The sequence below is a fragment of the Delphinus delphis genome, chromosome 18 (genome assembly GCF_949987515.2).
Source record: "Delphinus delphis chromosome 18, mDelDel1.2, whole genome shotgun sequence".
Taxonomy (NCBI): domain Eukaryota; kingdom Metazoa; phylum Chordata; class Mammalia; order Artiodactyla; family Delphinidae; genus Delphinus; species Delphinus delphis.
Genome location: NC_082700.1, coordinates 65,851,106 through 65,865,327, shown reverse-complemented (window position 1 = coordinate 65,865,327; position 14,222 = coordinate 65,851,106). Strand labels below are relative to the sequence as shown.

Sequence of the window (14,222 nt, the reverse complement as noted above, 5' to 3'; positions counted from 1 at the left end):
TACAAAATTCTCTTAATGGAAAAAATTTCAATTCCCTGGAAGACAGTAAAAGGCACCTGGAAGAGTTCTTTGCTTGAAAAGATAAAAGGTTTTGGGAAGATGGAATTATGGAGTTGCCTGAGAAATGGCAGAAGGTAGTGGCACAAAAGGGTGAATACGTTGTTCAATAAAGTTCTTGGTGAAAATGAAAAATGTGTCTTTTATTTTTACTTAAAAACTGAAGGCACTCTTTGGCCAACCTAATACAGAAATACCGAATCACTATGTTGTGCCCCAGGAACTCACATAGTGTCGTAGGCCAATTATGCTTCAAAAACAAAGTAACTCATAGCAAAACAGAACGATTTGTGGCTACCAAAGGCAGGGGTGTCTGGGGGTTGGGGGAGGAGTCGGATGAAGGTAGTCAAAATGTACAAACTTCCAGTTATAAGTACATGATAAATACAATGAACACTGCTGTACGTTATACATGAAAGTTAAGAGAGTAAATCCTAAGAGTCCTATTGCAAGGAAAAAAATTATTTTTCCTATTCTTTAATGTTCTATCTGTATGAGATGATGGATGGTCACTAAACTTCCTGTGGTCATCATTTCATGATGTATGTAAGTCAAATCATTATGCTGTATACCTTAAACTTATGTAGTGCTGTATGTGAATTATATCTGAATAAAATAGGAAGAGAAAAAAAAAGTTGTGCCAAAAAAAAAAATTCCTTAAAAAAAGTGGCCTAGCAAAAGCAATGTTTTCGGTGGAATAATACTTTAAAACTTAGAAATCAAACTGTTTCAAAAAATGTATTCTGTCTCTCTCTCCATATATAATAAACTCAACACTGTCAAATATATATTCATTTGTAGTACATTTTGGCATGCCAGATGGACAAAGATAGTATCTTGTACTTATTCTGCATAACGCTCAGGGCAGTGTTATGCAAATAAAGTGGTTTAAACCATAGTATTTGATGTTGACAGTGATGACTTTTATACAAAGGCAAAACTTCTAGAATCAATTTATTAAAAGCTCTGTCAACACATTTCCCTCCATTGCCCCCTATATACATATATACACATATATATGTAATTAGCCATAAACACTATTAAAATTTTCTTCACCCCATTTATAGTTTTGGTATTCATAAAAGGTCTATTATCATTATAAACTGTTTAAAAAAGAAAAGTGTTACTTAACAAATACTTATTATATGCCTGATCACTTTCTATTTTTTTTATATTTTAAATACGTGTACTAAAAAAAAATCACAATTCTTTGTGAGTCACAAAATCATATTGTCACCATTTATAGGCAAGAGAGCGTCAAGACACAAAGTGCTCAGGGTCTGTGCTGTAAGTTCTGTAATACACACACTGTACGAGCACTTCAGACACGGGCAAGAAAGCAATGGAAAAATGGAAATGCAGTACTAGATTAGCTAATATATAATTTTTTAGATATGGGAAGGCAAGCGAGTCTAATTCCTAAGAAATCATGTGGCAGTATACTGATTTATAAAGTCAGAAAATGCTTGGGTCTCATTTCTATTTCTGTGATTTTTGGTGCAACTTTATTGTTGATATTTTAGAGTTACTATGTAAAGAAACTTTACATTCATTACCTCATTAGTTATTATATTATACCCATATTCCAGATGAGGAAGGTGAGATGCAGAGAATGCTAACTTGCTCCTAAATCATATGACTAGTAAGTACTGAAGCTCAGCTTTAACCAGATTAACAATTAATGGTCTTCATAGATAAGATCAGTATGCCCAATAAAATTAAATACTGACTGAGAGCAATTATAATATATACAGTATTTGTTATGTTCATTGTAAACCTCAGGATGCATGTACTTAGAATTAAGAACAAAACAAAATTTTCCATCCAAAACCAGAGAACAACCCTCTAAGATTTCATTTGCAGAAAGATGTAAAGACATCTGGTAAGATGAAAACATTAAGATGTACTGAATTATCAATATGGTGTAGGACTTCCACATTCGAATTACTAGTTTTTAAGGGCTGCTCCTAGAAAAGCATGAAACACAACACTCCTAAATGTTTTAAGTAAAGGTTTATAATGTTTCTCTGGGGTAATTTTACTAAGTAATTTTAAGATAGCTGTAATTATAGTCGTCTTCGTCTATTTTTACTGTCTTAAAGGCAGAGCTGAATCAACATCATCCTAGACAGATGCAGCAAACCTCTCATAAAGATCAGTCTCCCAAGTCCCCACAGCAACCTGCTGTAGTAATGAACACATTCTGGTTGGGATCCTACTGCAACATCCCTTTCTTGTTCTAAATTTCACAAGGCAGGAGCTATCCTGCCTTACCAGAACAAACAAAATTACAAGAGAAATATGTCCTCATATTTGTAATTTGCCCAACAAACAGTAATAAATGCTTCCTCAAAAGATACACTTTATGTATCTCTTTGTTCCTTGACTAAATGTTATCTTTCTCGGTGACAGAGGTAACATTTTACTAACTCATGTTGGGAAATTCATTTCACTTTCTGAGCATTTACATAGCATTGTTGGAAAATGGAAAAGCAGGAAGAGAAGATAAAAATTGTTTCAAACTATGAAAGAGATAGGTCCATTTATTTTTCTTAGAGTAAAATGTTCCAGGATAGCAGTTTTCAGATTGTGTGTGATGAGATCAATTTAGTGGATCAAGAGGAACACTTAAAAACAATGAAATAAAACAGAATAGAATAAAACAGAAAATATAATACCAGCAACATACCAAGTGTAACTGTTGTTTCATGAAATTTTGGTTTCAGTTATACATATTTATGCCTGTATGTACACTGCAAAATGTATTCCTGAGAGCCAGATTAAGAAAATGTAAAAGCCACTGCTAAGTGAATACAAAGTAGTAGAGTTATTGTTTTTAATATTTTGTTTTTTGACAGATAATAACAATTTTAAAAAATGATAAGACAGGGCTTCCCTGGTGGCGCAGTGGTTGAGAGTCTGCCTGCCGATGCAGGGGACAGGGGTTCGTGCCCCGGTCTGGGAAGATCCCACATGCCACGGAGTGGCTAGGCCCGTGAGCCGTGGCCACTGAGCCTGTGCTCTGCAATGGGAGAGGCCACAACAGTGAGAGACCGGCGTACCAAAAAAAAAAAAAGATATGACATTGATGAAAGAAACTGAAGAAGACACAAATTAATCTGAGGCTCTTCCGTACTCACGGGCTAGAAGAATATTGTTAAAATGTCCATACTACCCATAGCAATCTACAGATTCAATGCAATCTCCATCAAAATTCCAATGGATTTTTCACATAAATGTAACAAACAATCCTAATATTGTATGGAATCACAAAAGACCTAATAGCCAAAGGGATCTTAAGAAAGAAGAACCAAGCTGGAGGCATCACACGTCCTGATTTCAAACTATATTACAAATCTATACCAATCAAAACAGTATGGTATTAACATAAAAACAGACACATAGATCAATGGAACAGACTAGAGAACCCAGAAATAAGCCCATACATATATGGTCAACTAATTTACAACAAAGGAGCCAAGCATATGCAATGGGGAAAGGATAGTTTCTTCAGTAACTGGTGCTGGGAAAACTGAATAGCCATATGTAGAAGAATGGAACTGGAATATTACCTTATACCACACAGAAAAATCAACTCAGAATGGATCTAAAGCTTTGAACATAAGACATGAAACCATAAAACTCCTAGAAGAAAACATAGGGAGTAAGCTCCTTGACACTGGTCTTGGTAATAATTTTTTGGATTTGACACAAAGAGCAAAGGCAACAAAAGCAAATAAAAACAAATGGGACTACATCCAACTAAAAAGCTCCTGTACAACAAAGGAAACCATCAACCAAATGAAAAGGCAATCTACAGAATGGAAGAAAATATTTGCAAGTCATATATCTTATAAGGGATTAATACCTGAAATATAAAAAGGACTCATACAACTCAATAGAAAAAAAATCCAATTAAAAAATGGGCAGAGGATCTGAACAGACATTTTTCCAAAGGAGACATACAGGTGGCCAAAAGGTACATGAAAAGGTGCTCAACACTGATAATCAGGGAAATGCATATCAAAATCACAATGAGGTATCACCTGTTAGAATGACTATCACCAAAAAGACAAAAAATAAACAAGGGTTGGTGAGAATGTGGAGAAAAGAAAACCCCTGTGCACAGTGGGTAGGGATGTAAATTGGTGCAGCCACCATGGAAAACAGTATGGAGGTTCCTCAAAACATTAAAAATAGAACATCTAGCAATGTCACTTCTGTATTTACCCAAAGAAAACAAAATGACTATCTCGAAGAGATATCTGCACCCTCAAGTTCACTGCGGCATTATTTGCAATAGTCAGGACATGGAAACAACCTAAATGTCCGCTGATGGATGAACTGATAAAGAAAATGTTATATATATATATATATATAGAGAGAGAGAGAGAGAGAGAGAGAGAGAGAGAGGGATCAAAATATTATTAAACCATTAAAAAAAAAAAGAAATTCTGTCATTTGAGACAATTTGGATGGACCTTAAGGGCATTATGCTAAGTGAAATAAGTCTGACAGAAAAAAGACAAATACTGTATAATTTCACTTATATACAGAATCTTAAAACAAACAAACCACAAAACTGAACTCACAGATACAGAGAACAGATGGGGTGGGGGGTGAAATGGGTGAAGGCAGTACAAAGGTACAAACTGCAAGTTATAAGATAAATGATAAGTAAGTCCTGGGGCTGGTGTACAGCACAGCGCCTACAGGTAATACGGTATTGGATGCCTGAAACCTGCCAAGGGAGTAAATCAAAAAAGCTGACATCACACACACACACAACTGTAACTGTGTGTGGTGACAGACGTTAACTAAACTTACTGTGGTGACCATTTTGCAATATATGCATATATCAAATCATTATGTTTTATGGGAAATAACTCCTAAATGTTTTAGGTAAAGGTTTACAATGTTTGTCTTGTGTAATTTTACGGAGTGAAAAAACCGTAAAACTATTACAATGTTATATGTCAATTATATCTCAATAAAAATGAACTTTAAAAACCCACAAAATAATTAATCACATTTCTCCATAAAATATCAATTTGGTTTGTTTTCAAAACAAAAGAAAACCAACAATCTATCCAATTCCACCAGTGAATATATTTCACGAGTTTGATTTAAAAGAATGTATAATTTACAAGTATACTTTATTCACATGCTGTAATCTATTTTAAATAGCTTATTCAGATAGAGCTTTTAGCAATGTGTGATAAGTACATTTCCAACATTAAGTAATAAAATGCATCAAACTCCAAAGAATTCCAGTGCTGCTTTATTATTGGATTTCCCAAACCATGCCTTCGATATAATATGCTGCTGACATTTGATTCGGATACCCAATAACCTTATTCTGACTCACATGCTGGAAAAAAAATCTTATTTCATAGCAGTGACCTTTAATTTAAACTGAAATTTATTAAAAATCAGGCTAATGTGATGTGTTTTTTAGTAGAATTTTCCTACAAGAATAAAAGGTGAATAGTTGAAATATTAGGTCCGACATTTCCAAAGAGGTTCCAATCTTTTAGAAGTACATAAACAGTATTTAGTATATACCATGTCAAAATCCTAGCAACTAGAAATATGCTCTTTTAATATATTTTGATTAACTTTATCAATATACTTATATTTTACTTATATACTTTACTGAAATGCAGATGTCTAAAATCACAGATTGTGTATGGTGTACATAGTTTTATGTAAAGATCACTGCTTAGAAATGTGTAAATATATAATCTATGCATTTTAATATGCCATATATAATTTCTGAAAAGATAGCATACAGAATTAAATCACTCAAGTGTACTGTTACTGGAAAATTTTAACAAATAAAAAGATTCCAACTTTGTTGGCTCTTCCTGTTGGTTGTGTCATCCAGAGATATTTTAGTGTTTATCTGTTAATTATCTTAGTGTTTATCTGTTAATTATCTGACTTCTTCCTACCTAAAGGAGAGTTAGAAAGTCAATGTCATCCACCTGCCTGGGGCCTGAATACTTCTCATTCAGTGGCCAGTCAAATCACCTTTCAAATCATCCATCTGTTCCATTTGTCAGAGGATTTATCAATATTCAGGGATAGCTGATATCTTTTGTCTGTGTGCAGTGGAATTGTTGGCTGGCTATTTAAATCCTTTCTGCCCCTCCACCTTTTTGAAAAAAAAAACAACATTGTAATGATTCCTCTGATTAGAGATTTTATTGATACAATTATCACAAACCCCTAAATAGATAAGATTTGCAGGTCACAGGCTGCTGATTCCTTAAGGTTCATACTAAAATACTTTTTCCCTTATTGTGCCAATGAGATAGAAGTATTCTCAGAATGTAGGGCTGGTGGGAGATCATCTACTCCATCTACAAAGTGAACTTAAAAAATTCTAATCCTGGGATGGTAAAAAGGAAATGACTCTACTGTAATATTCTAATTTTACAATGCAGCAAAACCAAGTTTCCTTTTCAGGAAAAAACTCTGGGCTATAAAAAGTGACTCACAGCTATTAGGCTCTGTACCTTGGAGGAGCTTTCAATTACAATTATGGTCTCTGGAGGTATCAAACTGGGGAAGGAGGTGTTTGGGGAAGAAGGAATTGGTGGCAGACTCCAGAAATCACTTATTGGGACAAACATCATTGGATGTATTTCCTGGTTTCAGCTCCACAGTGCCAATCTGTTGTGGGTCATGATCTATGTGTTAGCAACTGGCAATCTACCTCTACCTTAGATTGGGCTTTTAGGGCAACTTACTGTGAGGAGAAAATGTGCAAACGATCAGCTGGGTCTCTTAAAAGTGATCACTTAAATGATACAGAAATATGAAATAATAATAGTAAAAAAAAATAGTAACTTATTCGCTTTGGGTAGTACAAATAACCACACTTTCCCCATTTTTCTTCTCAGTCTTAAAATGCACCACGCCACATAAAAATACGTAATGAAATGGCTATCCCGAAATGAAAAGGCCATCTAGTGCAGTATTTCTGTACATTGAGGGGAAAGAAATGCCTGATCAGAAAGGACCCAAAGGTAGGCTAATGAGGTAGATATGGTGCAGGTTCTGTGAAGCCAAAATATTTGTTGTTGTATAACTCTTACAACGTCCAATAAAGGACTATTCAGGAGTCTGTTGTCCATTAAAGGACACTGGCTCCTAAAGCCTGGATAATGAAGGTGCTTTTAAATGATTAAGGTACTAAAGTTTTCAATGCTTTATCTGATGTAGAACTTCTTCATAGATAATTAGTAAGTCAAAAGTGTTTAAGAGTATTTTAGAAGTAGTTTTGTAAATAGTTTTTTCTGCTGTTGCTGCTTGTTTGCCTTTTATTGCTCTGGGATTAATAGTAAAAGGTGGCTTTGAAATAATGAAAAAATTAAAAAAAAATAAAATGCACCATGCCTTCTAGCCTAATGCAATGTATAAAGTCTCCTCTAGGTACCTTACAAATGTCAAGTTCTATCCTTGGCCATATTCATTTCTAATTTCTATTCCTGGCCATTCACTTCTACCTCTCTATACACTACCCAGCAGGGTTCATCTACTCTCCAAATGTGAATTATATAGATGATTTTGAGTCTTTACACTCATACATAAACTGAACTTTCAGGCTTTAGTCCCGTATTCTAATTGCTTATTAGGTGCATCTATCTGGATGATTACCATCTCCAAAGCCAAAATAATCTCCCCCAGCTATTCCTCTCTAATTCTATTCACTCATGTTCAAAATGTCAAGGTTACTTTTGACCTTTTCCTCTCCTTCTTCCACTAAGTTTGATTGATTCGTTCTTTACAACATTATTTGCATCCATTCTTTCCATGCTAATTCAGAATCTTTATACTTCATGTAGAAATGAGATTATGACAATACAACTCTTTCTTCTGACTCTGGTCTATTACCACTAAGCCATCTATCATATCACCACCATATTTCTATTTTTGTAACAATTCTGATCATGGTCCTTGACTGCAAGAGCAAGTCCAGTCTTTAACCTTCCGTAATTTAGCTTTATGTATCTTACCTCTTCTCACACTTCTATATAAATTCCTGGTTTGGCCAACCTGGTCTATTTAACAGCCAATGAACCTACCCTATGCATTTCCCATGCCATGTCCTCCATCTGGAAGACACCATGCTTCTGATTCTTAAAGTTTGTTATTAAATTTTACATCTTCCCTGGTCGCCCCTAGTAGATAGAAGTGCTCTCACAGAATGTTAGAGTGGAAGGGAGATCGTCTACTCCAGTTGCAAAATGGGCTTTAAAGAGTCACCTCCTCCATCTATAAAATTCAAATGCTTGGGGAAACTGAGGCCACTAAAAGAATTTTCTCTTTGAACACTAATTTTTTTCAACACATCTTTCTTGATTGGTTCCTATGTGCCAGGAGCCATTCTAGCCACGTGGGATTACAGTTTAATAAGAAAGACAGACTGTACTTAAACTCTGATGAGCACTACCAGAGGAGGGGAAGCACAGGGTGCCACTGATGTCTGAAACATGAGTGGTTGAGGGAAGGGGTGAGGCACGAGGTTAATACACTGTGGGAAGACAGGATGGAATAAAGTCAGTTTGGGAAGATGAGGAAGGCTTCCCTGAGGAGGAAATCTTCTAAGCAGGGGCCAAAAAGTAGGAATTAACTCTGCAAAAGGTGGGTGATTTCTGCATGTAGAAGGAAAGCCCAGAGACAGGCACTTTCATGGAACTAAAAGAAGGTCGGGGTGCTGGAATCCAAGGGGCGAGGAAGGTTGCCAGAGGTGAAGGTGGAAAGGCAGGGAGGGATAAGAGCATTGCTGGGCCTGAAGGTCATGTTGAAGATTTCTGGGCTTTATCCTAAGAATAGGCATTGGGTTGCATGTTCCAAGGTACTTCAAGTCAGGACCACGGCTTACCCTGGGAGGAATGGGAGAAGCAACTATGAAATTAGAAAGAACTTGAGTTTTATTTCAATTGAAACATTTTCTGTATCCTTGTCACTCTTCCCTATGTGTCCGATCTCATCCCAAGTCAATTTAAAAAAAGAAGGCATGTGAATTTATAAAAACCACCATTTTAGCTAGCCTGCTTGGCTTGGACAAGAGCTTGTGTATGTACAGCTATTCTGTGCTTTTCAAAAGTTGCTTCGTGACACTTCAATTTTAGGAAAGACCTACGTTAGTACCTGTTTTTGATAACCAAAAGAAATAAGATGATTTTTGCTTTTATGAAAAAAGGCAAAAAGTGAAAATAGCGTCCAGCACTTGGTGTGCTGTGAGCAGTTGAGAGGTAGCACGTACCCCATCAGGGAGAGAGGCACCTCCAAGTTCCTTCCCCAGGAACCACACTCAGCACCTCAGCATCAATCTGCCATAGCTTTGAACTGTGTCTGTGAGCGCTTTACCTAGATTTTTTTTTTTTGCGCATCTGTAAGCAAGATGTGTCCTAAGGTAATTGCTTCTTCACTTCATGCCATTTTGGCTTAGGAAAGGTTTCATAGGAACTCTCTACTTTCAGATAGCAGGGGGGAACCTGTATATGGATGTCCGTGAACCTACAGACACTTAAGGGAGTAGGGACCTGTTTTATACTTTTTATAAGCAAAACATTCCGTACAAGAACAATCCAGGGAAAAGCTCCATTTCACTCTCAGCTGTGCATTGGTGCTACAGTTAAAGTGAAATGTTCATTCTCTTGCCCTTTCCCATAAGATCTTTAATAAGAGAAAATATTTTAAGAGAATACCAACAAAATTTTTCCAAGGATTGTTTTAGTCACCACTGCTTTTTTAGTATCATCTTGTCTATACTAGGTAATGACTTTCAAAATGCAATCAAATTTATTTCCTCTCAAATTACATTTATATCAAGGATAAAATTTTAAGCAGACAGGGTGACAAAGTTAAAGAACAGCTGGAATTTTGAAGCAAGTTTTGTGTTCAAGGTATTGTGTTGGACACCTTAAAATATATTATCTCATTTTATCCTAACAAAGACTCTTGAGAGGTGCATGCTATACTCTAATTCACAGACAAGGAAGATGGAGCTCAGAGAAGCAAGCATTTCCCCAAAATATATACACCTTAGACCTACACTGTCCAATATGGTAGCCTGGAGCCACATGTGGCTGTTGAGCAACTGAAATAGAGCTAGTCTGAACTGAGATGTGCAGTAAGTATAAACTGAACACCAGATTTTGAAAATTTAGTATGAAAACTATTAAAGTATCTCAATTTTTGAATACTGATTACACGTTGAAATGACAATATTTTAGATAGAGTAGGTTAAATAAAATATATTATTAAAATTAATTTTACCTGCTTCCCACTTTTTACAAAAAATCAGCTAGTAGACATTTCAAAATTACACACATGGCCCACAACTGTATTTGAATTGAAGAGCGTGACCCTAGACCAAAGGCTGGATTGCTGAATTTGCCAATAAACATCAAGGTCAAAGGCAGCGTGGTACAGAAGAAAAGAAGAATACGTGGATTCATGCAGATCTTGGTTTAAATCTCCTCTCCACCAATGACTAGTTTTGGGCGAAATATCAACCCTCTCTGCACTTCACTTATGTCATCTGCATTATGGTGATATTAAATACCCCCAAACAACTGTTGTATAGAATATGTAAAGCAGTAACTGGCAGAGGGGAGGGAACAACTACGAATACCTCCTACAGCAACTGATTAATTTAAAAACTGATTCCCAAAAAGAGAAGAAAATTCATTTATTTGAAAATCCCATTTTATTCTCTTTAAGTGGGAAAAGTTAAAGAACCAACACATTGAATGCCTGCTTTACCATAATATGTGCATGATATATACTGTATTGTAAAATACATGGTATACACAGATTCCTTCTTTCTTTCAACGTTGTTTATAATATGCTATAGGCCGGGAGGCCAGATGATGAGATTAGGGTGAAGTAAAAAATACCAGGACACAGAAAGGCCCAAGCGGTTCTTAAGGACACAATGGATGAATTCCAGTGAAAGAGTTTATGAGCTACATACACTTCAGCTGGTCTTTTCAACTTTTACATCAGGAACTGAGACTAGTGAGTAAATGACATCTGGGCAAATAGAATTTTACTCTTTTTTTTTCTTCCTGGGTCACAGTGCAAACAAATAAATTGTTCCAATACACTACGTTTAGACTAACTCATTATTAGTAATCTCTACTAAATCATAAGAAACTACAAAATCATATGGACTAACTATCCAATGACATTTTACCATATTCTGTCCGCTAGGCTTGTGTCAAGAAGTTCGCCCTGGGCATGTGACTTTTATCAATGCACGTATTATCTGTATATGTTTAAATATAAAGGGTGGAGGAGTTGGGGCATTTACTTTATTACTTGATGTATGTATATGGCCTAAGATTGACATGTGACAATGTGTTAGATTGCCCTGTTTTGTATGTTTTTTTTTTAAGTAGTATGAAAGGGGAATTAAAGATTTGAGCCACTTGAATGTAGCCTCTTAAATATCAGATACATAGTAAATTTAACACCAAAAGTGTTCCTATGTTAACTATAACAATTAACTTTCAAGAAAATGAGACTGAAGAAGTAAGAAGCTATCAGATTCACAGATCTCAGAACACCATGAGAGGCTATAAAAATATCCACTTTATTCTAGTTTGAAATTTAATGGAAGAAGTAACATACCAAATTTTAGGTTAGCTATTAAAGTGCATATTCAGTGAATTAAGTGGGGAGAGCTTCAGGAGAGGGCCTCGCCTTTGATCTCGTACGTGGCATTAAAAATCTGCTGCTTCTAGTGAATTTTTGAGCAACCCCTGAATATATGTGACTTGGTATTTGCTCTTTCAAAGTGAGTAGACTCAAACTGACTAAAAATGAGACTACGTCTACAGTACACTTACAACTAGTTTTCAGCAAATGTCTACAAATTTAGGGTTATAGGTAGAATTGGGTAAGAAAAACAAAATTACACTAAATCAAAATTATTAGCAATTATTAACTAATAATAAGAATCAGACAAAGCAGTAACATGTAAACAGTAATTAGAAAAATTTGCTAAAACTTTGAACTGAGATATTACACTTCTGATGCTTGAAATTATAGGAAAAAATATACTCAGTCAACTTAAGAGAAAACAAATATCATAAGCCATTTATGCTACCAGCCATATTTCCAAAATGCACACTTTAGAAAAAAGAGTTCATATCAGGAAGGAGCTTATTTGCATTAACTTTAAATTAGCTAATATCTGAGTCACACCTTTGAAGAAACTTGCATTATTTCCAGGAATGCCTTTTTCCCTCCCTTTTCTTTCTTTCTTTTTTTGTTTTTGAGGGGAATAAGGCAGCTAGACTAAAAAGAAAAAAAAAAGTCGCATTCTTTAATGTGAATGGTGTACTTGTGCTTCTATATACTATCTCAGTCCAACTGAGCCATGTCTTCAAATAATTTGCTAATCTGTCTTTAAAGTTTCATCTTAATTGGAGAGTTCATTTTTGTAAAACGCCTTGGCACCATTCAATCTTTTATGAAACGAGAAAGGTCTCTTTCCTTTGGACTTGACATTTTTAACCACGTACGTGTGAGCAATTTTTGCTGTCAAATACTGCAAAGGTAGGTTTTCTGTTGTTGTTCAATCTGAAAATGTCTCCACTATACTTGCACAGCTGCCCTCTTCCCAGCAGAAACCTACCCGCCCCCTCCCCCCCTGCAAGTTTTAAACTTTGTTTCCTTTGGGGTTCTGCACAAGCGCTACTAGTAATATCCAAGAGACAAAGAGCTGTGCTGTGGGTTCACGGGATGCCAAATTTGAGTTGTGAAACAAAGCACTCAAATTTGAGATTCAAGATGAGGAGGAAGATGCTGGTAAAAAAAAAAAAAAAAATTATCATAAAGCGTAAGATCGCAGAGCCATCTCCCTAGACATCTCCTCCTGCCCACGGCCACCCCAGAGCGCGCGGGAGGGAGTTCTGGCCCCGGGACAGGGGCTGCCGGCCGCACCGCGAAGCCCCCTGCCCGCGCCCCCGGCCCTCTCACCGCTTCACTCGGATGATCTGGTCCCGCATGGGCTTGATGTCCTGGAAGCTCTGCTGGTTGACGAGGCTGTAGACGAGGATGAAGCCCTGGCCGTTCTTGATGTACAGGTCCCGCATGGACGCGAACTGCTCGGTGCCCGCCGTGTCCAGGATCTCCAGCACCGACGGCGACGAGTCCACCTCGATCTCCTTGCGGTAGAAGTCCTCGATGGTGGGGTCGTATTTCTCGATGAAGGTGCCGGTCACGAACTGCACAGTCAGGGCGGATTTGCCGACCCCGCCCGAGCCCAGCACCACCACTTTGTACTCGCGCATCGTCCCTCCGCGGCCGCCGCCGCCGCCGCTGCCCGCGACATAGACCTACGCCCGCCGCGCTGCGCGCCCGGACCCTGCGCCGGCGGCCGGCTCCGCCGCCTCCCGCGGCCGCCCCCACCTCACGGTCGCCGCGGCCCCCCGGGCGCCGGCGGAGGGAGCAGCAGCCCTGGGCATGGGCCGAGCCGGGCGGCAATGCGGCACCGCGGGCGCCGGCAGGCACTAAGGGCGAGCAGGGAGTGTGAGTCAAGGAGCCGACGGAGCCGCCCGAACCGCGGGCCCGCAGTGCCGGCGGCCCCGCCCCTCGCGCCTCCACGCCCAGCTCCCCGCCCGCCGCCGCCGCCGCTCTTCCCGGCGCCGAAGCGCGCGCCCGAGCCCGAGCCGCAGCGCTGCTAGGGGCGGGGCCCGGCGGCCCGGGGCGGAGCCCGGCGGCGCAGCCCCGCCCCTGCTCCCCCCGTCGCCTAGGCGACCGGCCGCGCGCGCGCTCCCAGGAAGCTCGGCGCGGCGCGGAAGCCTCCGCCCGCGTTTAGATAAACAGCCACCTGGGTTACCGAACAACACCCCACCCGGTCTGCCCCGTTGAACCCCGGGGCCTGCGTACTGAGCATGCGCAGTTCTTCCTCCTGCGACGGGAGCCGCTTCTACTTGAGAACGCCACGGTCAGAATTTGGCGGAGACAAGATGTTGGAGGGGCCAGAGCAATCTCCAGGTTTTAACATGAGGCGGGGAGAAGATACTGGCAAGGTCCAGACGGAGGCCTTCGCTTGAGGGCCTTGCTGGGCACCACCCAGTCTGTCAGCATTCCTGAGAGCTTTGGTTTTCTCTTGTATAAACATAAGAAGCTTTAAG

General features: G+C 38.8%; 1 protein-coding gene across 1 annotated transcript in view; it reads right to left on the bottom strand.

The window, feature by feature from the left end:
* Positions 1–13,623, bottom strand: part of RAP2A (RAP2A, member of RAS oncogene family) — a 40,474-nt gene extending 26,851 nt beyond the window's left edge. The window contains exon 1 of the mRNA XM_059995747.1: positions 13,063–13,623. Coding sequence (XP_059851730.1) covers positions 13,063–13,376 — 314 coding nt within the window. The 5' untranslated portion in view covers positions 13,377–13,623. The remainder of the gene's footprint in view (positions 1–13,062) is intronic.
* Between the last annotated feature and the right edge of the window lie 599 nt (positions 13,624–14,222).